Below are 25,669 nucleotides of genomic sequence, written 5' to 3' on the forward strand. Positions count from 1 at the left end.
CAGGAAGTTTAGAGGGGAGTTGAGGAAACAATTTTTCACCCAGAGGGTGGTTGGAATCTGGAACACACTGCCTGAAGGAGTGGTAGAGGCAGGAACACTCACAACATTTAAGAAGTATTTAGATGAGCACTTGAAACGCCATAACATACAAGGCTATGGGCCATGTACGAGGAAGTGGGATTAGTTTTGGACGGGTGCTTGATGGTCAGCGCAGGCGCGTTGGGCTGAAGGGCCTGTTTCTGTGCTGGAAAACTCGATGACTTTAGTTATGCCTGTCTTTTTGTGGGGTATATCAAACATTCCTTGTTCCAGTCCTACTCAGGCCCTTCCCCCAACTTTTTCCAGTATACTGATGACTGTATCGGTGCCGTTTCCTGCTTCCGCCCGGAACTGGAAAACTTTATCAATTTTGCTTCTAATTTCCACCCTTCTCTCGCCTTTACATGGTCCATCTCTGACACTTCCCTTCCCTTCCTGACTTTTCTGTCTCCATCTCTGGGGATAGGCTGTCTACTAATATCCATTATAAGCCCACCGACTGCCACAGCTACCTCGACTACACTTCTTCACACCCTGCCTCCTGTAAGGACTCCATTCCATTCACCCAGTTTCTCCGTCACCGACACATCTGTTCTGATGATACAACTGCTGCCATTGTGTGTCAGTGGTGAAGGGAGTGAATGTTGAAGGTGGTGAATGGGGTGCCAATCAAGCAGGCTGTTTTATCCTGGATGGTGTCGAGCTTCTTGAAGACTGGCATCTGTGATGCTGGGGACCTCAGGAGGTGGTTGAGATGGATCATCCAATCGGCACTTCTGGCTGAAGAAGGATGCAAATGCCTCAGCCTTTCACACTGGAGGAAAGTATACAGTGGTGTTCCCCAAAGGTTGTATCAGGACCACTGCTTTTTTCATATGTATTTATGACCTAGACAAGGGTGTAAAGGGCACAATTTCAAAATGTACAGATGACATAAAACTTGGAAGTATTGTGAACAGTGAGAAGGATAGCGAGATACTTTAAGAGGACATAGGCTGGTGCAACTGCATAGGTGGCAAATAGAATTTAATGCAGAGAAGTGCAAAGTGATACACATTGGTAGGAAGATATAATAAAGTGTACAATTCTAAAGGGGGTGCAGGAATAGAGAGACCCAGGGGTACATGTGTACAAATCATTGTAGGTGGTTAAAATGGCATAAGGGACCCTAGGTTTATAAATAGAGGGATTGAGTACAAAAGCAAGGGAGTTATGATGAATCTTTTTATCACACTGGTTCGGCCTGAACTAGACTATTGTGTCCAATTTTGAGCACCACACTTTAGGAAGGATGTGAAGACTTTCAAGTGGGTATAAACAAAATTCACGAGAGTGGTGCCAGGGATGCAGGACTTCAGATACGTGGATAGATTGGAGAAGACAGGGTTGTTTTCCTTAGCGAAGAGAAGGTTGAGAGAAGGTAGACAGAATTATACAAAATCATGAGAGGTCTAAATGGAATAGAAAGAGCCACTGTTCCTATTGATGGATGGGTCAAGAGGACACGGGTTGAAACTGGTTGTCAAAAGAACCAAAGGCGACATGAGGAGAAACTTTTTTTTAATGCTGAAAGTGCTTACAAACTGGAATACACTGCCTGAGAGTGTGGTGATGGTATATACAATCGTGGCTTTCAAAAAGGAATTGGATGAGCACCTAAGGGAAAGAAATACAGGGCTACAAGGAAAGGGCACAGGAATGGGACTAGCTAAGTTGCTCTTGCAGAGAGCTGGTTTAGGCTCAGTGGGCCAAATGGTCTCCTTCTGTGCAGTTACCATTCTATGATTCTATCTCACAATCAACGCATCAGATCAAAGCTCTGCAGTCCCACCACATCTAGAAGAGGAGGCTCCACAAACATCCCCATCCACCATGGGGGAGCCCAGCACATCAACGGCAAACTCAGCCTTGTTGCTCCTGCCAAGTCCCCCTTACTAACATTTGTGCCTAAATTGGGAGAGCTGTCCCACAGATTAGTCAAGCATTCAGGCTTGGGCTGATAAGTGGCAAATAACATTCACGCCACCCAAGTGCCAGGCAATGACCATCTCAAACCAGAGAGAATCTAACCTACTCCCCTTGACATTCAATGGCATTACCATCACTGAATCCCCCATTATCAACATCCTGGCGGTTACCATTGCTCAGAAACTGAACTGGACCAGCCACATAAATATTGTGGTTACAAGAGCAGGTCAGAGGCTGGGAATTCTGCAGCGAGTAACTCACCTCCTGTCTCCCCAAAGCCTGTCCACCATCTACAAGGCACAAGTCGGGAGTGTGATGGAATACTCTCCACTTGCCTGGATGAGTGCAGCTCCAACAGCACTCAAGAAGCTCGACACCATCCAGGACAAAGAAGCCCACTTGATTGGCACCCCATCCACCACCTTCAACATTTACTCCCTCCACCACCGACTCACAGTGGCAGCAGTGTGTATCATCTACAAGATGCACTGCAGCAATGCACCACGGCCTTCGACAGCATCTTCCAAACCAACGACCTGTACCACCTAAAAAGACAAGGGCAGCAAATGCATGGGAACACCACCACCTGCAAGTTCTCCTCCAAGCCACACAACATCCTGACTTGGAACTATATTGCCATTCCTTTACTGTTGCTGGATCAAAACCCTGGAACCACTTCCTTAACAGCACTGTGGGTGTATCTACCCCACATGGACTGCAGCGGTTTAGGAAGGTGGCTCACCACCACCTTCTCGAGGGCAATTAGGGATGAGTAACAACTGCTGGCCTAGCCAGTGACATCCATATCACATGAACAAATAATTTTTTTTTTTTTTATTGTCCTTTGGAAATTTCACACTGCAATTTGAAAGGCTGAGATTTTTATTTATATCTAGAGTACAAAGCACCAATAGTTAACATTATCAATATGATTCGAATTTTACTTCTTTTAGGAAGTCATTGCTGGGCAGTGACATCACTCATGCCTGTAGCTGCTTCTCAAAATATTGTTGTAAAATTGTTTCCATTTGCTCCTCAGAGTAATCCTTCACTTGGAAGTTTGTTCCATTCTCTGCTCCGCGGATCATTGCTGAGAGAACTGTAAGACACAAATGGTTTGATAAGCAACCTCCTCTCAATTTCTGTAACATTTTTTAACACGAGTGGAATTACATTTGTTAATACTGTAAGCACAGACTACACCAGTACCAACTACTTGAAGATGATGACACATCTTCGGGCGTGGTGTGGTTTCAGACCTGTGAGGGAGCACCTAGAACTGGGAGGGGATAAGTACAGCGCCAAGCTTGGGGCCTTCATTTACCAATGGGAGCGGAGAGCAATCTGACCTGCGAGAGAGTACCTAGAACCGGGCAAGAATAAATACAGCGACAGGCTCAGGGCCTTCACTTACATATGGGAACGGAGAGGTGCCGGACCTGCAAGGGAGCACCTGGAACCGGGAGAGGATATATACAGTGCCAGGCTCGGGTCTTCACTTACCTTCGGGAGCTGAGAGCAGACAGACCTGCGAGGGAGCACCTAGAACTGGGAGAGAATAAAAACAGCGTGTAGCTCGGGGCCTTCACTTACCTTCAGGGAGTGCAGAGAAGCTGGACCTGCATGGGAGCACCTAGAACCGGGCGCAGATAAATACAGCGCAAGGTTTGGGGCCTTCACTTTCCTTCGGAAGCTGAGAACCATCAGACCTGTGAGGGAGCAGCTCTTCAGGAGTCGGTGCGCGCTGACTGAGTTGAAAAAAATGCAAACAGTGACATCACAGGAAAACTGTAAGGTGATTGGTTGGTGAGTAACTGCTGTTAGGGAATGTCTGTAAATTGCCAGGGGAGTACACTGCCGTTCGGGTGCGTGTGTTAATAGCGAGAATTTTTTTTAAAGAAGTAAAATTAAAATTTATGTAACTGCCTTATAGCTAATTAAGGCACACAAGCATGGGAATAGCTGGTGAGACTACTTTTCTATTTTCAAGCAGTAAGGTTAATTGTATGACCAAGGTTTAAATTGTCGTTTAGTAGTACAGAACTTGAATATTGCTGAAAATAGAGACATTTTGTCGAAGCTTTTCGTCTTGCACTCATCAGGACAACTCGCAAGAATATCAATGTAGGGGAAACAACAAATTTATACTGTAGGAGAAGAGAGTGCTGATTGGTTGGCAAGTGGACTCTGGGAGTGGCGTTGCCATCGAGAATGCACCAGTTTATGGCGACTGACAGTTAACTGCCAAGCTTTGTTTGAAATTTAAACCAGGCAGTTTGACTCTGATTGGTCAAGGCATTGCCCTGAGGAATGAACCAGCGAATGGCTGTCACTTATTTTGTTTAACTGAAACGGGGGAAATGTGTGTTCACGTTCTTTCTGTCTGCAAAGAACAGGGCCCTGTGTATTACTGGTCTGGCAGGGCAATGGGAACCTGAGCGCAGTCTCAGATAGGACAATTTCAGGGCAGGGAACAGGAGGCAGAAAATTAGCAAGTGACTCTGAAAGGCAGAAGAAGCAAAAGGTTAAAAAGTGTGCAGCACTGGAATTTGGCTGTGTTAAAGGATATTTATTTAAATACAAGGAGTATAGTAAATAAAGCCGAGGAGCTGAGGGCACAGATATACACATGGCAACACAATGTCATTGCTATAACGGAAACTTGGCTGAAAGAGGGGCAAGAATAGCAACTAACATCCCTGGATATAGCGTTTTCAGGCGAGAAAAAGAGGGAGATAAAAAAGGAGGGGGTGAAGCATTATTGGTTAAGGAGTCAATAACAGCTGTGAGGAGGGATGATATGCTAAATGAATCATCAAATGAGGCCATATGGGTGGAGCTCAGGAATAAAAGAGGGGCAGTCACACAACTAGGAGCGTACTATAGACCTCCAAATAGTGACAGGAAGGTAGAAGAACAAACATATAGACAAATTTCTGAGTGCAAAACTATCGGGCAATAATAGTTGGGGATTTTAACTACCCCAATATCAACTGGGATACAAACAGTGTGAAGAGCACAGAGGACACAAAATTCTTGAACTGCATCCAAGAGAACTTTTTCAGCCAGCACGTAACAAGCCCAACGAGAGGGGGCGCAATTCTAGATTTAGTCTTTGGTAATGAAGCTGGACAAGTGGATGAAGTAGCAGTGGGTGACCATTTTGGAGATAGTGACCATAATACAGTTAGTTTTAGCATAATCATGGAAAAGGACAAGGATAAAGCAGGAGTAAAAGTTCTAAATTGGGGAAGGCAAATTTCACTAAACTGAGGGGTGACCTGGCGAAAGTGGAATGAATACAAGTACTTGAAGGAAAATCAGTGGGAGGCATTCAAAAGCGAATTCTACAGGCACAGTGTAGGCATCTCCCCACAAAGATAAAGGGTGGTAGTGCAAATCTAGAGCCCCCTGGTTATCTAGAAGCTTACAGGGTAAGTTAAAGCAGAAAAAGAAAGCTTATGACGATCACAAAAAACTTAATACTTTAGAAAGCCTAGAGGAGTATAGAAATTGCGGGAATGAAGTAAAAAAGGAAATTAGAAAAGCTAAGAGAGGACATGAAAAATTATTGGCACGTAAAATCAAGGAAAACCCAAAGATGTTTTATTAGCAATTTAAGAGCAAGAGGATAACGAAGGAAAGGGTAGGGCCTGTCAGACATGTACAAGGGAACTTATGCGTGGATGCAGAAGATGTAGGCAGGGCTCTTAATGAGTTTTTTTGTCTTTGTCTTCACAAAGGAGAGGGTTGATGCAGACATTGTAGTTAAAGAGGAGTGTGAAATATTAGATATGGTAAGCATAATGAGAGAGGAAGTACTAGAGGGTCTGACATCCTTGAAAGTGGATAAATCGCCAGGGCCGGATGAATTGCATCCCAGGTTGTTAAAGGAAGCCAGGGAGGAAATAGCGGATGCACTGAGGATCATCTTCAAATCCTCACTGGATATGGGCAAGGTGCCAGAGAATTGGAGGTCTGCGAACGTTATCGCATTGTTTAAAAAGGGTGCAAGGGATAGGCCAAATAATTATAGGCCAGTCAGTCTGACCTCGGTTGTGGGTAAATTGTCAGAATCTATTCTGAGGGACAGGATAAACTGCCACTTAGAAAGGCACGGATTAATCAGCATGGATTTGTTAAGGGAAAGTCATGTCTTACTAACTTGATTGATTTTTTAATTTTTTTTTTAAGAGATACAGCACTGAAACAGGCCCTTCGGCCCACCGAGTCTGTGCCGACCATTAACCACCCATTTATACTAATCCTACACTAATCCGATATTCCTACCACATCCTCATATGTCCCTATATTCACCTACCTATACTAGGGGCAATTTATAATGGCCAATTTACCTATCAACCTGCAAGTCTTTTGGCTGTGGGAGGAAACCGGAGCACCCGGAGTAAACCCACGCAGACACAGGGAGACCATGCAAACTCCACACAGGCAGTACCCAGAATTGAACCCGGGTTGCTGGAGCTGTGAGGCTGCGGTGCTAACCACTGCGCCGCCCTTTTGAGGAAGTGACAAGGAGGATTGATGAGGGTAGAGCAGTGGATGTGGTCTACATGGATTTTAGTCAGGCATTTGACAAGGTCCCACATGGCAAACTGGTCAGTAAAATGAAAGCCCATGGGATACAGGGGAATGTGGCAGGTTGGATCCAGAATTGGTTCAGTGACAAGAAACAAAGGGTAGTAGTCGACGGATGTTTTTGTGAATGGAAAGCGGTTTCCAGTGGCGTTCCACAGGGCTCAGTGTTGGGTCCCTTGCTGTTTGTGGTATATATTAATAATTTGGACTCAAATGTAAGAGGCATGATTGGACAATGTGCTGATGACACAAAAATTGACCGTGTAGTTGATAGTGAAGAGGATAGCCGTGGACTCCAGAATGATAACAATGGTTTGGTTGACAGGAGTAACCTGTCTCTAGATGCAGAAATTAACAAGCGCATGGGTAAGGCTTCCACTGCTATGTCCAGACTGGCCAAGAGAGTGTGGGAAAATGGCGCACTGACACGGAACACAAATGTCCGAGTGTATCAAGCCTGTGTCCTCAGTACCTTGCTCTATGGCAGCGAGGCCTGGACAACATATGTCAGCCAAGAGCGACGTCTCAATTCATTCCATCTTCGCTGCCTCCGGTGAATACTTGGCATCAGGTGGCAGGACCGTATCTCCAACACAGAAGTCCTCGAGGCGGCCAACATCCCCAGCTTGTACACACTACTGAGTCAGCGGCGCTTGAGATGGCTTGGCCATGTGAGCCGCATGGAAGATGGCAGGATCCCCAAAGACACATTGTACAGCGAGCTCGCCACTGGTATCAGACCCACCGGCCGTCCATGTCTCCGCTTTAAAGACGTCTGAAAACGCGACATGAAATCCTGTGACATTGATCACAATTCGTGGGAGTCAGTTGCCAGCGTTCGCCAGAGCTGGCGGGCAGCCATAAAGACAGGGCTAAAATGTGGCGAGTCAAAGAGATTTAGTAGTTGGCAGGAAAAAAGACAGAGGCGCAAGGGGAGAGCCAACTGTGCAACAGCCCCGACAAACAAATTTCTCTGCAGCACCTGTGGAAGAGTCTGTCACTCTGGAATTGGCCTTTGTAGCCACTCCAGGCGCTGCTCCACATACCACTGACCACCTCCAGGCGCGTATCCATTGTCTCTCGAGATAAGGAGGCCCAAAGAAGGTTGAGTGGGCGGAAAAGTGACAAATGGAATTCAATCCAGAGAAATGTGAGGTAATGCATTTGGAGAGGGAAAACAAAGCAAAGGAACACACAATAAATGGGAGAATGTTGGGAGGGGTAAAAGAAGTGAGACACCTTGGAGTGCATGTCCCTGAAGGTGGCAGGACAAGTAGATAAGTGTGGTAAAGAAGACATATGGAATGCTTTCCTTTATTGGCTGAGGTATAGAATACAAAAGCAGGGATATAATGCTGGAACTGTATAAAATGCTGGTTAGGCTGCAGCAGGAGTATTGTGTACAGTTCTGGTCACATTACAGGAAGGACATAATTGCTCTGGAGAGAATACAGAGGAGATTTACAAGAATGTTGCCAGGGCTTGAAAGTTTCAGCGATGAGGAAAGACTGGGTAGGCTCAGGTTGTTTTCCTTAGAACAGAGGAGCCTGAGGGGTGAATTAATTGAGGTGTACAAAATTATGAGGGGCCTAGATAGAGTAGACAGGAAGGACCTGTTTCCCCTAGCAGAGGTGTCAATTACCGGGGGCACAGATTTAAGGTGATTGGTAGAAGGATTAGAGAGGACATGATGAAAAACTTTTCCACCCAGAGGATGGTGAGTGTCTGGAAATCACTGCCAGGAATGGTGGTGGAGACAGAAACCCTCAATTCATTTATAAGGTACCTGGACATGTACCTGAAGTGCTGTAACCTGCGAGGCTACGGACCAGGTGCTGAAAGGTGGGATTAGATGGGGCGGCTAGTTTTATCGGCCGGCACAGACATGAATGGCCTCCTTCTGTGCCGTAGTTTTTCTATGGTTCTAATAATATATGCAGCTTCCAGCACGCGCAAATGCGCCACACTGTGAGGCCCTACTGACAATCTTAAATTGGTTGTCACCGTAATTCTTAGCACACTGAGGATTATTTAGCAAATGTTGTCCAATCGCAGAATCACATCTAATGTTGGACACTGTTTTGAGTATTGGTTCGGTACGGCCTATAGCTTGCCCGTTGCGAACAGTGGAAGGGACATGTTGTTTGATACAATCCGCCAGTCTTTAGGACCACGGCCTATATACCTAGCATCATCACACTGGTATTGAAATTCATATATCACATTACTCATCTGTATGATAAGCAGGACATCTTTTTGGCTTGACAGCAGCATCCTGTTAGTGGCAAACACCACACGTGTTGCTACTGCATAGTAGCAGCATGAAACAGCTAGCTTCACCTGTTGCTCAAATTTTTGGGCTACATTACCCTTTCAGGGTAATCTGAGGTAGACTGAGCACTTTTCAGCGCTGTACCCAATCAGCCCGTGCTTGCAAAACTCAAAACACAGTGTTCAACATGAGATGTGATTCTGCGATTGGACATTTGCTAAATAATCCTCAGTGTGCTGAGAATTACACTGGCAACCAATTTAAGATTGTCAGTAGGGCTCGCTGTATGACGCATTTGTGTGTACTGGAAGCTACATATATTAATACACAGGGCCCTGTTCTTCGTAGACAGAAAGAACATGTATACATACTGTGCCTGTTTCAGCTAAACAAAATAAGTGACAACCATTCATTCGCTAGTTCATTCCTCAGGGCAATGCTTTGACCAATCAGCGTCAAGCTGCCTGGTTCAAATTTCAAACAAAGCTTGGCAGTTAACTGTCAATCACCATAAACTGGTACATTCTCCATGACAATGCCTCTACCAATCAGAGTCCACTTGCCAACCAATCAGCACTCTTCCCTTACAGTATAAATTTGTTGTTTCCCTCACATTCGTATTCTTGTGAGTCGTCCTGACAAGTGCAAGACGAAAAGCTTCAACAAAATGTCTCTATTTTCAGCAATACTCCAGGTTTAAATTGGTGTAGTAAGTGCTGGTGAGGAAAACTATTGACTAAAACAATTAAGTAAATAATTAATTATTTAAAACACAATAAAGATGACAGGGCAGGTGTTGTACCTGCTGTATGTGGGAGCTCATGGACACCACTGTGTTCCACGACAACCACATCTGCAGTTAGTATCTAGTAGTTAGGACAAATGTGAGTTCATTATGGAAAACCAACATGGATTTTTTTTAAAGGGAAAATCATGTTAAACAAACTTGCTGGAGTTTTTTGAGGAGGTAACAGAGAGGGTTGATGAGGGCAATGCTGTTGATGTAGTGTACATGGGCTTTCAAAAGGCGTTTGATACAGTGCCACACAACAGACTTGTGAGCAAACTTGTAGCTCATGGAATAAAAGGGACGGTAGCAACATGGATATGGAACTGGCTGAGTGACAGGAAACAAAGAGTAGCGGTTAATGGATGTTTTTCAAGCTGGAGGAAGGTTTGTCGTGGAGTTCCCCTGGGGTCAATGTTGGGACCCTTGCTTTTCCTGATATATATTAATGACCTAGACCTCTGTGTACAGGGCACAATTTCAAAGTTTGCAGATGATACAAAACTTGAAAGCATTGTGAACTGTGAGGAGGATAGTGTAGAACTTCAAAAGGACATAGACAGGTTGGTGGAATGGGCAGACAGGTGGCAGATATAGTTCAATGCAGAGAAATGTGAAGTGATTCATTTTGGTAGGAAGAAAATGGAGAAACAATATAGAATAAAGGGCACAATTCTAAAGGGGAACAGGAGCAGAGGGACCTAGGTGTATATGTGTAGAAGTCATTGAAGGTGGCAGGACAGGTTGAGAGAGAGGTTAATAAAACATACAGTATCCTGGACTTTATTAATCGGGGCACAGAACACAAGAGCAAGTAAGTTACGTTGAACTTGCATAAGACACTAGTTCGGCCTCAGCTGGAGTACTGCGTTCAATTCTGGGCGCCGCACTTGAGGAAAGACGTAAGGGCATTGGAGAGAGTACAGAAAAGATTCACAAGCACGGTTCCAGGGATGAGGAAATTCAGTTATGAAGATAGATTGGAGAATTTAGGACTGTTTTCCTTGGAGAAGGCTGAGAGGAGTTTTGATAGAGGGATTGAAAATCATGAGGGGTCTGGACAGAGTAGATAGAGAGAAACTGTTCCCACTCGTGAAAGGATCGAGAACATTCGAGGATACATACACTGAGAAGACTCAGAGGGCGGAGTTCCAGGCCGGTAAGTATAAAAAACTTACCTCGGGGATTCGCGGCCCACATTCATGGAGCAGACTCGGAGGGCGGAGTTCCAGGCCGGTAAGTAAAAAAAACCTACCTCTGGTAAAAAAAAGACTGAAAAGTGACATCACAGGAAAGCTGTGACCTGATTGGCTGGTAGGGAATTTGTACTGAATTTGAAAATAAAACAGATAAAAATTGATTAAAACCCTAATTAACTAATTAATAAGTAGAGTAACTAAACCAGAGGGAGAAGATTACTGCATTTAATTATCATTTAATATTTATAGTAGGAATCTAGCACTAGGGACCATATCGTTAATTATAACAATTTAGTAAGGATTTAATAAGTATTTATTTTTATTTATTAAATAGTGCTAGAAATGTCAGTTATAGGGGTGAAGTGCTTCACCTGTGAGATGTGGGAAGTCCGTGACGCTTCCAGCGTTCCGGACGACTACATCTGCAGGAAGTGTACCCAGTTGCAGCTCCTCACAGACCGCATGGATCGGTTGGAGCGGCAACTGGATGGACTTAGGAGCATGCAGGTGGCAGAAAGCGTCATAGACAGGAGTTTTAGAGAAGTGGTTACACCCAAGGTGCAGGCAGATAGATGGGTGACCGCTAGAAGGGGCAGGCAGTCAGTGCAGGAATCCCCTGTGGCTATCCCCCTCTCTAACAAGTATACTGTTTTGGATACTGTTGGGGGGGATGGCCTATCGGGGGAAAACAGCAGCAGCCAGAGCAGTGGCACCACGGCTGGCACTGTTGTTCAGCAGGGAGGGACAAAGTGCAGAAGAGCAATAGTTATAGGGGACTCTATAGTCAGGGGCACAGATAGGCGCTTCTGTGGACATCAAAGAGACTCCAGGATGGTATGTTGCCTCCCTGATGCCAGGGTCAAGGATATCTCTGAACGGACAGGAGGCATTCTGAAGGGGGAGGGTGAACAGCCAGAGGTTGTGGTACATATCGGTACCAACGACATAGGCAGGAAGAGTGATGAGGTCCTGCAGGGGGAGTTTAGGGAGTTAGGTAGAAAGTTAAAAGACAGGACCTCTAGGGTTGTAATCTCGGGATTACTCCCTGTGCCACGTGCCAGTGAGGCTAGAAATAGGAAGATAGTGCAGCTAAACACGTGGCTGAGCAGCTGGTGTAGAAGGGAGGGTTTCAGATATCTGGACCATTGGGCTCTCTTCAGGGACAGGTGGGACCTGTACAGGAAGGACGGGTTGCATCTAAACTGGAGGGGCACTAATATCCTGGCTGCAAGGTTTGCTAGCGTCACTCGGGAGGGTTTAAACTAGTGTGGCAGGGGGGTGGGAACCAGAGCAGTAGGACAGCTAGTGAAATAAATGAGGGGGAACTAGTAAATAAGGCCAGTAAGACTAAGAGGAAGAGCAGGCAGGGAGATGTTGCAGAGCACAGCGGGACAGGTGGTCTGAAGTGCATTTGTTTCAATGCGAGAAGTATAACAGGTAAGGCAGATGAACTTAGAGCTTGGATTAGTACTTGGAGCTATGATGTTGTTGCTATTACAGAGACTTGGTTGAGGGATGAACAGGATTGGCAGCTAAATGTTCCAGGATTTAGAAGCTTCAGGTGGGATAGAGGGGGATGTAAAAGGGGTGGGGGAGTTGCATTACTGGTTAAGGAGAATATCACAGCTGTACTGCGGGAGGACACCTCAGAGGGGTCATGCAGCGAGGCAATATGGGTGGAGCTCAGGAATAGGAAGGGTGCAGTCACGATCTTGGGGGTTTACTACAGGCCTCCCAACAGCCAGCGGGAGGTAGAGGAGTAGATATGTAGACAGATTTTGGAAAGATATAAAGGTTGTAGTGGTGGGTGATTTTAACTTCCCCTATATTGACTGGGACTCACTTAGTGCTAGGGGCTCCGATGGGGCAGAATTTGTAAGGAGTATCCAGGAGGGCTTCTTGAAACAATACGTAGATAGTCCAACTAGGGATGGGGCCGTACTGGATCTGGTATTGGGGAATGAGCCCAGCCAGGTGGTCGAAGTTTCAGTGGGGGGGCATTTCGGGAGTAGTGACCATAATTCCATAAGTTTTAAGGTACTTGTGGATAAGGATAAGAGTAGTCCTCGGGTGAAGGTGCTAAATTGGGGGAAGGCTAATTATAACAATATTAGGCAGGAACTGAAGAATTTAGATTGGGGGCGGCTGTTTGAGGGTAAATCAACATCTGACATGTGGGAGTCTTTCAAACGTCAGCTGATTAGAATCCAGGACCAGCATGTTCCTGTGAGGAAGAAGGATAAGTTTGGCAAGTTTCGGAAACCTTGGATAACGCGGGATATTGTGAGCCTCGTCAAAAAGAAAAAGGAAGCATTTGTAAAGGCTGGAAGGCTAGGAACAGACGAATCCCTTGAGGAATATAAAGACAGTAGGAAGGAACTTAAGCAAGGAGTCAGGAGGGCTAAAAGGGGTTATGAGAAGTCATTGGCAAACAGGATTAAGGAAAATCCTAAGGCTTTTTATACGTATATAAAGAGCAAGCGGGTAACCAGGGAAAGGGTTGGCCCACTCAAGGACAGAGAAGGGAATTCTATGTGTGGAGCCAGAGGAAATGGGCGAAGTACTAAATTAGAACTTTGCATCAGTATTCACCAAGGAGAAGGACTTGGTGGATGATGAGCCTAGGGAAGGGAGTGTAGATAGTCTCAGTCATCTCATTATCAAAAAGGTGTCTTGCAAAGCATTAAGGTAGATAAGTCCCCAGGGCCTGATGGGATCTACCCCAGAATACTGAGGGCGGCAAGGGAAGAAATTGCAGGGGCCTTGACAGAAATCTTTGCATCCTCATTGGCTACAGGTGAGGTCCCAGAGGACTGGAGAATAGCCAATGTTGTTCCTTTGTTTAAGAAGGGTAGCAAGGATAATCCAGGAAATTATAGGCCGGTGAGCCTTACGTCAGTGGTAGGGAAATTATTAGAGAGGATTCTTCGGGACAGGATTTACTCCCATTTGGAAACAAATGGACTTATTAGCGAGAAGCAGCATGGTTTTGTGAAGGGGAGGTCGTGTCTCACGTATTTGATTGAGTTTTTTGAGGAAGTGACGAAGATGATTGATGAAGGAAGGGCAGTGGATGTTATCTATATGGACTTCAGTAAAGCCTTTGACAAGGTCCTGCATGGCAGTCTGGTACAAAAGGTGAAGTCACACAGGATCAGAGGGGAGCTGGCAAGATGGATACAGAACTGGCTCGGTCATAGAAGACAGAGGGTAGCAGTGGAACGGTGCTTTTCTGAATGGAGGAATGTGACTAGTGGTGTTCCGCAGGGATCAGTGCTGGGACCTTTGCTGTTTGTAGTAGATATAAATGATTTGGAGGAAAATGTAGCTGGTCTGATTAGTAAGTTTGCGGACGACACAAAGGTTGGTGGAGTTGCGGATAATAATGAGGATTGTCAGAGGATACAGCAGGATATAGATCGGTTGGAGACTTGGGCGGAGAAATGGCAGATGGAGTTTAATACGGACAAATGTGAGGTAATGCATTTTGGAAGGTCTAATGCAGGTGGGAAGTATACAGTAAATGGCAGAACCCTTAGGAGTATTGACAGGCAGAGAGATCTGGGCGTACAGGTCCACAGGTCACTGAAAGTGGCAATGCAGGTGGATAAGGTAGTCAAGAAGGCATACGGCATGCTTTCCTTCATCGGTCGGGGCATAGAGTATAAAAATTGGCAAGTCATGCTGCAGCTGTACAGAACTTCAGTTAGGCCACACTTAGAATATTGTGTGCAATTCTGGTCGCCATGCTACCAGAAGGACGTGGAGGCTTTGGAGAGGGTACAGAAGAGGTTTACCAGGATGTTGCCTGGTCTGAAGGGCATTAGCTATGAGAGGTTGGATAAACACGGATTGTTTTCACCGGAACGACGGAGGTGGAGGAGCGACATGATCGAGGTTTACAAAGTTATGAGTGGCATGGACAGAGTGGATAGTCAGAAGCTTTTTCCCAGGGTGGAAGAGTCAGTTACTAGGGGACATAGGTTTAAGGTGAGAGGGGCAAAGTTTAGAGGGGATGTGCGAGGCAAGTTCTTTACACAGAGGGTGGTGAGTGTATGGAACGTGTTGCCGGGGGAGGTGGTGGAAGCAGGTACCATAGAGACGTTTAAGAGACATCTTGACTAATACGGACCCCGGAAGTGCAGAAGGTTTTAGTTTAGGCAGGCATCAAGATCTGCGCAGTCTTGGAGGGCCGAATGGCCTGTTCCTGTGCTGTACTGTTCTTTCTTTGTTCTTTGAGAGGGCACAGATTTAAAGTATTTGCTAAGAGAAGCAAAAGTGACATGAGGAAAAACGTTTTCACGCAGAGAGTGGTTATGGTCTGGAATGCACTGCCTGAGAACGTGGTGGAGGCAGGTTCAATTGAAGCATTCAAAAGGGAATTAGACAGTTATATGAAAAGGAAGAATATGCAGGGTTGTGTGAGAAGGCAGGGGAATGGAATTGAGGGAGTTGCTCTTTCAGAGCTGGTGCAGACATGATGGGCTGAATGGCCTCCTTCTGCACTGTAACAATTCTGTGATAGTATCTGTCTCAGAGCTAATGAGCTGCAGATGCTGCAACACATCAGGGAGGGGGAAAGTTATCCGGACACTTTGTACCAGGAGGCGGTCACACCCCTTCGGATAGGGTTTTCTGATTCGGTCAATGGTCAGGGACAGGAGGGTGTGACTGCAAGTGAGGCAGGTAAGGGGAGCCAGAACATAGAAGCGGAGGAGACTCAGCCTTTGCAATTGTCTAACAGGTTTGAGGTTCTCTCAACTTGTATGGATGAAAGCGGGGGCTGCAAATTAGATGTGCGAACTGAGCGTGGCACCATAGCACAGGAAGTCATTCACGCAGGGGGAATAAATTAGAATGTAGCGCTAGAGGATAGCAGTCAGAGGGAAAGACACAGTTCTCTGCAGCTGAGAGCGAGTGTCCAGGCTGTGTTGCCTGCCAGGTGCCGGGACATCTACTCTGGGCTGGAGAGGAACTTGAAGTCGGGAGGGGAGGATGCAGTGGTCGTGGTCCATGTAGGTACCAACAACATCGGCAGAACTAGGAAAGAGTTCTGCTGAGGCAGTGTGAGCAGCTAGGGTCTAAATTAGAAAGCAGAACCTCAAAGGTTGTAATCCCTGGATTATTATCTGAGCCACGTGCAAATTGGCATAGAGCAAATAAGATTAGAGAAATTAATGCGTGGCTCAAAGACTGGTGTGGTAGAAGTGGGTTCTGCTTTGTGGGGCACTGGCACCAGTACTGGGGAAAGTGGGGGCTGTACCACTGGGACAGTCTATACCTGAACAGTGCTGGGACCAGTGTTCTAGCGAGCTGCATAACTAGGGAAGTAGAGAGGGTTTTAAACTGAATAGTGGGGGCAAGGGATCAAATTTGGGAAGAGGTGACAAATCAAAGAGTAGAGACAAGGCAAGAGAGAAAGGTGTTAATATGGGAAATGATAAACAGACCATGACAGGAAGGGACAGAGAGTATAAATCTAAGAGTAAATCACCAGATAAGGCTAGAGGTTATAAAAATAATAAAAGGACAAAACTAGTGGCTCTATCTGAATGCAACGTAGAATTTGAAAAACAGATGAACTGACAGCGCAAATAGAAATAATTAAATATGATCTGATAGCCATTACAGAGACATGGCTGCAGGATGACATAGATTGGGCCCTGAATGTTGACGGGTACATGGCATTTAGGAAGGACAGGAAGTTAGGAAAAGGTGGAGGGGTGGCTCTGTTAATTAATGATGGTTTTAGTACATTAGAGAGGGATGATCTAAGTTGAGGAAAAAAGGATGTAGAAGCAATTTGGGTAGAGATGAGAAATGATAAACGCGGCACAGTGGCGCAGTGATTAGCACTGCAGCCTCACAGCTCCAGTGACCCAGGTTCAGTTCTGGGTACTGCCTGTGCGGAGTTTGCAAGTTCTCCCTGTGACCGCGTGGATTTCCGCTGGGTGCTCCGGTTTCCTCCCACAGCCAAAGACTTGCAGGTTGATCGGTAAATTGGCCACTGTAAATTGCCCCTCGTGTAGGTAGGTGATAGGAGAATTGAGGGAAAGTGGGGATGTGGTAGGGAATAGGGATTAATGTAGGATTAGTATAAATGGGTGGATGATGGTCGGCACCGACTTGGTGGTCCGAAGGGCCTGTTTCAGTGCTGTATCTCTCTATGACTAATATACGAGAGAGAGTAATTTGCTCCATGACTAAGAAGTCGTTTGTGGGAGTTGTGTAAAGGCTCCTAACAGTAATCACATGATAGAACGGGAAATGAAGGAAAAAATAATGGGAGCGTGTCAGAAAGATACAGCGATAATCATGGGGGATTTTAATCTACACATAGACTGGAAAAATCAGATAGGCAAAGGTAACCTAGATGAGGAGTTCATAGAATGTTTTCGGGATAGTTTCTTAGAACAGCACATTCTGGAGCCAACCAGAGAGCATGCTATACTAGACCTGGTATTTTGCAACGAGATAGGATTAATGGATGACCTCATAGTGAAGGCGCCCTAGGTAGCAGCGATCATAATATGATTGAATTTTACATTGTTTGAGGGAGGGAACAGTGATCTAAGACTGGTATTTTAAACTTAAATAAGGGCAATTTTGAGGGCATGAAAGCAGAGCTAGCTGAAGTGAACTGGCAAATTAGGTTAAGGGATAGATCAATAGAGATGCAGTGGCAGACATTTAAGTGGATATTTTGGAATACACAGAATAGATATATTCCAACGAGAAATAAGAATTCCAACGGGAGGACTCCACCCCACCATCCCCCCATCCGTGGTTAACTAATAAAGTTAAAGATAGTATCAAACTTGAAGATAAATCATATAATTACGCAAAGATGGGTGACAGGTCAGACGATTGGACAGAATATAAAAAACAGCAAAGGATGACAAATATTAATGAGGAGGGAAAAGTTAGAGTTCAAGAGAAAGCTGGTGAAAAATATAAAAATAGATAGTAAGAGTTTCTATATTTATTTAAAAAAGAAAAAAGTTAACAAAGTGAGCACTGGTCCTATAGAAAATGAGTCCGGGGAATTAATAATGGAAAATAAGGAGATGGCAGATGAATTGAACAGGTATTTTGCAACAGTCTTCACTATAGACGATACAAGTAACATCCCAGAAATAGCTGGAGATTAGGAAATAGAAGGGAGGAACTCAAAAAATTTACAATCAACAGAGAAGTGGTACTGAGCAATTCATTGGAGCAGCAGGTCCTGATGGGTCTTAAGAAGGGACAAGTGAGATAGTTGATGCACTGGCTTTAATTTTCCAAAATTCCCTAGATTCGGGGAAGCTTCCATTAGATTGGAAAATAGTGATTTCAAGCAGGAAACTACAGGCCAATTAGCTTAACATCTATATTAGGGAAAATATTAGAAGCTATTATTAATAGCAGGGCATTTAGAAAAATTCAAGGTAATCAGGCAGAGTCAACGTGGTTTTTTGTAAAAGGGAAATCATGTTTAATCAATTTATTGGAGTTCTTTGAAGAAGTAACATGTGCTGTGGGAACTACTGGATGTAGTGTACTTAGATTTCCAGAAGGCATTTGATAAAATGCCACCTCAAAGGTTATTGGCATGGATAGAAGATTGGCTAACAGGGAATAGAGTAGTAGGCATAAATGGGTCATTTTCTGGTTGGCAAGATGTAATGAGTGGTGTGCCACAGGGATCTGTGCTGGGGCCTCAACATTTTACAATTTATATAAATGACTCGGATGAAGGGACCAAAGGTACGGTTGCTAAATTTACTGATGACACAAAGATAGGTAGGAAGGTAAGTGGTGAAGAGGACATAAGGAGGCTACAAAGGGATAGAGATAGATTATTGAGTGGACAAAGATCTGGCAAATGGAGTATAATGTGAGAAAATGTGAAATTGTCCATTTTGGCAGGAAGAATAAAAAAGAAGCATATTATTTTAATGGTGAGAGATTGCAGAGCTCTGAGATGCAGAGGGATCTGGGTGTCCTAGTGCAGGAATCGCAAAAGGTTAGAATGTAGGTACAGCATGTAATTAGGAAAGCTAATAGATTGTTATCATTCCGTTGCGGGGGAAATTGAGTACAAAAGTAGGGAAGTTATGCTATAGTTATACAGAGCATTGGTGAGACTACATCTGGAGTACTGTGTACAGTACTGGTCTTCTTATTTAAGGAAGGATGTAAATGCGTTGGAAGCAGCTCAGAGAAGGTTTACTGGAAAATACCTGGAATGGGCGGGTTGTCTTATGAGGAAAGATTGGACAGGGTAGGCCTGTATCCGCTGGAGTTTAGAAGAGTAAAAAGCAACTTGATTGAAACATATAATATCCTGAGGGGTCTTGACAGGGTGCATGTGAAAAAGATGTTTCCTCTTGTATGAGAATTGAAAACTAGGGGCCACTGGTTAAAAATAAGGGGTTGCCCATTTAAGAGAGATGCAGAGAAATTTTTTTTCTCTGAGGGTTGAGAGTCTTTGGAACTCTCTTCCTCAAAAGGCATTGGAAGCAGAGTCTTTGAATATTTTTAGGGCAGGGGTAGATAGATTCTTGATAATCAGGGGGGGTGAAAGGTTATCAGGGGTCGGCGGGAAAGTGGAGCTGAGGTTACAATCATATCAGCCATGATCTTGTTGAATGGCAGAGCACGTTTGAGGGGCCAAGTGGCCTACTCCTCCTAGTTCATACGTTCGACACGTTGATCAGTTTCTGTTTCCCAGACATAGTCATCTCCAGTACTTTGTAGCCACTTTTCCTGTGTCTGAAGCTTTTAACTTCTGCAAAAGTCATCTCAGCCAAGCTCAATCTGGAGCTCGCACATACAAGAGAGATAACTAGATAGTGACTGGGCAGAAACTTTATCCAATTTCCCAGGAATGCTAAGGTCAATGGAGGTACCCATATTCAGCTGACACCAGAACTTCTGGGACATTCTTGATCTGTATAGCTCAGCAATTCATCACTTAAACCTGCTAGGTCATTGTGGAAAGCATTACAAAATGTTTTGTTCAGGGATGGTATCACAATCACAATCAACTCGAATGTCACTTTACTGATGGGTCTGTGCATGTGCTTTATCTATGCTGTTGGCTTGTGCTTTCAATGAAGCCTCCGTGGCCATGTACCTGCCCAGAAAAACAAAATCCACTGGATGAATAGTTTGAAATAGTAGATGCATTGCTGGTCATTTTTCAAAATTCTATAGACTCTGGAACAGTTCCAACGGATTGGACGGTAGCTAATGTAACCCCACTATTTAAAAAGGAGGCAGAGGGAAAACAGGGAATTACAGACCGGTTAGCCTGACATCAGTAGTGGGGAAAATGCTACAGTCCTTTATAAAAGATGTAATAGCAGAGCACTTGGAAAACAATGACATGATCGGACAAAGTCAACATGGATTTACAAAAGGGAAATCATGCTGGACAAATCTACTGGAATTTTTTGAGGATGTAACTAGTAGAATATATAAGGGAGAACCAGTGGATGTGTGTATTTGGACTTTCAGAAGGCTTTCGACAAGGTTCCACATAAAAGATTAGCGTGCAAAATTAAAGCACATGGGATTGGGGGTAAGGTACTGAAATGGATTGGTTGGCAGACAGGAAACAAAGAGTAGGAATAAACGGGTCTTTTTCCGAGTGGCAGGCAGTGACTAGTGGGGTATCGCAGGGATCAGTGCTAGGACCCCAGCTATTCACAATATATATTAATGATTTAGATGAGGGAATTAAATGTAATATCTCCAAGTTTGCAGATGAGACAAAGCTGGGTGGGAGTGGGAGCTGTGAGGAGGATGCAGAGAAGCTCCAGTGTGATTTGGACAGGTTGAGTCAGTGGGCAAATACATGGTAGATGCAGTATAATGTGGATAAATGTGAGGTTATCCACGTTGGTGGCAAAAACAGAAAGGCAGATTATCTGAACGGCGACAGATTCGGAAAGGGGGAGGTGCAGCGCGACCTGGGTGCACCAGTCACAAAGTAAGCATGCAGGTGCAGCAGGCAGTTAAGAAGGCAAATGGTATGTTGGCCTTCATCGCAAGAGGATTCTAGTACAGGAGCAAGGATGTCTTTCTGCAATTATACAAGTCCTTGGTGAGACCACATCTGGAGTATTGTGTGCAGTTTCGGTCTCCTTATCTGAGGAAGGATGTTCTTGCTATAGAGGGAGTGCAGCGAAGGTTCACCAGACTGATTCCTGGGATGGCAGGACTGATGTATGAAGAGAGATTGGGTCGATTAGGCTTGTATTCGCGAGAGTTTAGGAGAATAAGAGGGGATTTCATAGAAACCGAAAAAATTCTAACAGGACCAGACAGACTAGATGCAGGAAGAATGTTCCCAATGGCGGGGAAATCCAGGACCAGGGGTCACAGTCTAAGGATGAGGGGTAAGCCATTTAGGACTGAGATGAGGAGGGATTTCTTCACCTAGAAAGTGGTGAATCTGTGGAATTCTCTACCACAGAAAGCAGTTGAGGCCAAATCATTAAATATATTCAAGAAAGAATTAGATATAGTTCTGAGGGCTAAAGGAATCCAGGGATACGGGGAGAAAGTGGGAACAGGGTACTGAGCTTGGCCATGATTGTATTGAATGACGGTGCAGGCTTGAAGGGCCAAATGCCCTACTCCCGCTTCTATTTTCTATGTTTCTATGATCAAATAGCTGAACGTCCATTTTACAACGTGGGCAATGTGGCAAAGTTGCAATTGAAAGACAACCCCTTTGATAATACAGTGCTCCCTCAGTATTGCACGAGAGTGGCAGCCTAGATTTTGTGCTCAGGACTCTCAAATGGGTCTTGATCCCACAAACCTTTGACTCAGGCAATAGTGTGACTAACTGAGCGAAGGCTGACACTGAGAGTGATCTATAGGACTGACCAAATAACGTGTGAAGTATAGTCATAGAGTCAGAGTTATACAGCACAGAAACAGGCCCTTTGGCCCATCGTGTCAGCGCCAGCCATCAAGCACCCATCTATTGTAATCCCATTTTCCAGCACTTGGCCCGTAGCCTTGTATGCTTTGGCATTTCAAATGCTCATCTAAATACTTCTTAAATGTTGTGAGGGTTCCTGCCTCTACCACCCCTTCAGGCAGTGTGTTCTAGATTCCAACCACCCTCTGGGTGAAAAGGTTTTTCCTCAAATCCCCTCTAAACATCCTACCCCTTAACTTGAATTTATGCCCCCTGGTTATTGACACTTCCGCTAAGGTAAAAAGTTTCTTCCTATCTACCCTATCTATGTCCCTCATAATTTTGTATACCTCAATCAGGTCCCCCCTCAGCCTTCTCTGCTCTAAGGAAAACATCCCTAGACTATCCAGTCTCTCTTCATAACTGAAATGCTCCAGCCCAGGCATCATCCTGGTGAATCTCCACTGCACCCTCTCCAGTGCGATCACATTCTTCCTATAGTGTGGCGACCAGAACTGTACACAGTACTCCAGCTGTGGCCTAAATAGCGTTTTATACAGCTCCATCATAACCTCCCTGCTCTAATATTCTATGAACAAAGAACAAAGAAAATTACAGCACAGGAACAGGCCCTTTGGCCCTCCGAGCCTGCGCCAATCCAGATCCTCTATCTAAACATGTCGCCTATTTTCTAAGGGTCTGTATCTCTTTGCTTCCTGCCCATTCATGTATCTGTCTAGATACATCTAAAAAGATGCTATCGTGCCCGCGTCTACCACCTCCGCTGGCAACGCGTTCCAGGCACCCACCACACTCTGCGTAAAGAACTTTCCATGCATATCCCCCCTAAATTTTTCCCCTCTCACTTTGAACTCGTGACCCCTAGTAATTAGCCTTGGCTAATAAAGGCAAGTATCCCATATGCCTTCCTAACCACCTTATCTACCTGTGCTGCTGCCTTCAGTGATCTATGGACAAGTACACCAAGGTCCCTCCGACCCCCTGTACTACCTAGGGTCCTACCATCCATTGTATATTCCCTTGCCTTGTTAGTCCTCCCAAAATGCATCACCTCACACTTCTCAGGATTAAATTCCATTTGCCACTGCTCCATCCATCTTACCAGCCCAGCTATATCATCCTGTAATCTAAGGCTTTCCTCCTCACTATTTACAACACCACCAATTTTCATGTCATCTGCGAGCTTACTGATCATACCTCCTATATTCACGTCTAAATCATTAATGGACACAACAAACAGTAAGGGTCCCAGCACCAAACCCTGCGGTACACCACACAGGTTTCCAATCGCATAAACAACCCTCGACCATCACCCTCTGCCTCCTGCCACTAAGCCAATTTTGGATCCAATTTGCCAAATTGCCTTGGATCCCATGGGCTCTTTCCTTCTTGACCAATCTCCCATGCGGGACCTTATCAAAAGCCTTACTGAAGTCCATGTAGACTGCATCAACTGCTTTACCCTCATCTACACATCTAGTCACCGCCTCGAAAAATTCAATCAAGTTTGTTAGACATGATCTCCTCTGACAAAGCCATGCTGACTATCCTTGATTAATCCCTGCCTCTCCAAATGGAGATTAATCCCGTCCCTCAGAATATTTTCCAATAGATTCCCTACCACTGATGTTAGCCTGTAATTACCTGGTTTGCCCTGCTACTCCAATCCTCTGGTACCTCTCCTGTGGCCAAAGAGGATTTGAAAATTTGTGTCAGAGCCTCTGCTATCTCCTCCCTTGCCTCACATAACAGCCTGGGATACATCTCATCTGGGCCTGGGGGTTTATCCACTTTTAAGCCCGCTAAAACCACAAATACCTCCTCCCTTTCAACCTAATTTGTTCGAGTATATCACAATCCCCTTCCCTGATCTCTACACCTACATCGTCCTTCTCCATAGAGAACACAGATGAAAAGTAATCATTTAAACCCTCATTTATATCCTCCGGCTCCACACACAGGTTGCCACTTTGGTCCCTAATGGGCCCTACTCTTTCCCTGGTTATCCTCTTGCCCTTAATATACTTAAAAAACGCCTTGGGATTTTCCTTTATCTTGACCGCCAGTGATTTTCCATGTCCCCTCTTCGCTCTCCTAATTACTTTTTTAAGTACCCCCCTACACTTTCTATACTCCTCTTGGGCCTCCGCTGTTTTCAGTGCTCTGAATCTGCCATAAGCCTTTTTTTTCCTTATGACATCCAGGGTTCCCTGGACTTGTTGGTCCTACCCTTCACCTTTACGGGAACATGTTGGCCCTGAACTCTCACTAGTTCCTTTTTGAACAACTCCCACTAATCTGATGTAGACTTTCCTTCAAGTAGTTGCTCCCAATCCATTTTGGCCAGATCCTGTTTTTATTATTATTGAAATCGGCCTTCCCCCAATTCAGTACCTTTATTTCTGGTCCATCGTTGTCCTTTTCCATAACTACCTTAAATCTTAGAGTTATGGTCACTATCCCCGAAATACTCCCCCACTGACACGTCTTCCACTTGTCTGGCTTCATTCCCTAGGATTAGGTCCAGTACTTCCCCTTCTCTTGTCGGACTTTCTACATGCTGGCTCAAAAAGCTCTCCTGGATGCATTTAAGAATTCTGCCCCCTTTAAGCCTTTTGCACTAAGACTATCCCAGTTAATATTGGGGAAGTTGAAATCCCCTGATATTATTACCCTATTATTTTTACACCCCTCTGAGATTTGCCTACATATCTGCTCCTCTATTTCTCTCTGACTGCTTGGTGGCCTGTAGTACACTCCCAGCCAAGTTATTGCCCCCTTTTTGCTTTTGCCCATATGGCCTCATTTGAGTATCTTTTCTGAAGGACATTAATTAACTAGTTGGGCTTTCCCAAGTTCTGATACTACTCAAGCATTGTGTAGAAGATGGGACAACAGCATTCTCCGATAGAATGCAAGAGAGCGAGCGTCAACAGCATTGAACCCAGCTCAGCCAACAACCTGCAGTCAGGGCCTTGAATAGAGGCAGGTCACAGAGCCCCAAGCTGTATTCTGAATACCCAAGGATCATTTCATTCACAAAGAATATGCTTTTTGTTTAAAATTGCATGGGAACACCACAAGTTCCCCTCCAAGTCACACACCATCCTGGCTTGGAACTATAATCGCCATTCCTTCACTGTCGCTGGGTCAAAATCCTGGAACTCCCTTCCTAACAACACTGTGGGTATACCTACCCCAAATGGACTGCAGTGGTTCAAGAAGGCAGCTCACCACCACCTTCTCAAGGGCAATTAGGGACGGGCAATAAATGCTGGCCTTGCCCACATCCAGTGAGCAAATAAAAAAGCAGTAATCCGAGTTTACAAATCCTGGGTGGTTTGAGTGCATGACCTACATTTACGTCTATGTATATACTTACCCTCCAGGAAAGGAGCGGAACTGTGGAAAGAACATGGAGCTGGGAGCCGATAAATACAGCCCGAGGATCACGGCCTACAGCACTTACCTTCCAGGAGGGCAGCGGAGAGGTGTCCAGGCACACCGGAGTTTGAAAACAAAGTGAACAATGACATCACAGGAAAGCTGTAAAGTGATTCATTAGTGAGTAATGGCTGTTAGGGAGTATCAGTAAATAGCTGGGTGAGTACACTACCATTAGGGTGCATGTGTAAATATCTGGGTTATAGCATCTCAACAACTGGCAGACTAAAAAAAAAGTATAAATTATTAATAATAAAGAACAAGTAAGTAGCTGGTAAGTATTTTTGAGTAAGGTTTATTTTGACTAGCAAACTGTATTGATTTTTAGTAGGATTTATCAGTACTAGTAAGGTTTTATTAATAGTTCTAAAGTGTTGTAGTATTGCTAAGGTTTTTTTTTTAGCAGTAACAAAAGGTCAACT

At 44.8% G+C, this 25,669-nt stretch overlaps 1 protein-coding gene across 1 annotated transcript in view; it reads right to left on the reverse strand.

Moving 5' to 3' along the window:
- Positions 1-2,826: 2,826 nt before the first annotated feature.
- The window catches only part of dnph1 (2'-deoxynucleoside 5'-phosphate N-hydrolase 1), a 37,322-nt gene continuing 14,479 nt past the window's right edge, over positions 2,827-25,669 (reverse strand). The window contains exon 4 of the mRNA XM_068019776.1: positions 2,827-3,106. Coding sequence (XP_067875877.1) covers positions 2,988-3,106 — 119 coding nt within the window. The 3' untranslated portion in view covers positions 2,827-2,987. The remainder of the gene's footprint in view (positions 3,107-25,669) is intronic.

Source organism: Heterodontus francisci, chromosome 3 (genome assembly GCF_036365525.1).
Source record: "Heterodontus francisci isolate sHetFra1 chromosome 3, sHetFra1.hap1, whole genome shotgun sequence".
Lineage (NCBI taxonomy): Eukaryota > Metazoa > Chordata > Chondrichthyes > Heterodontiformes > Heterodontidae > Heterodontus > Heterodontus francisci.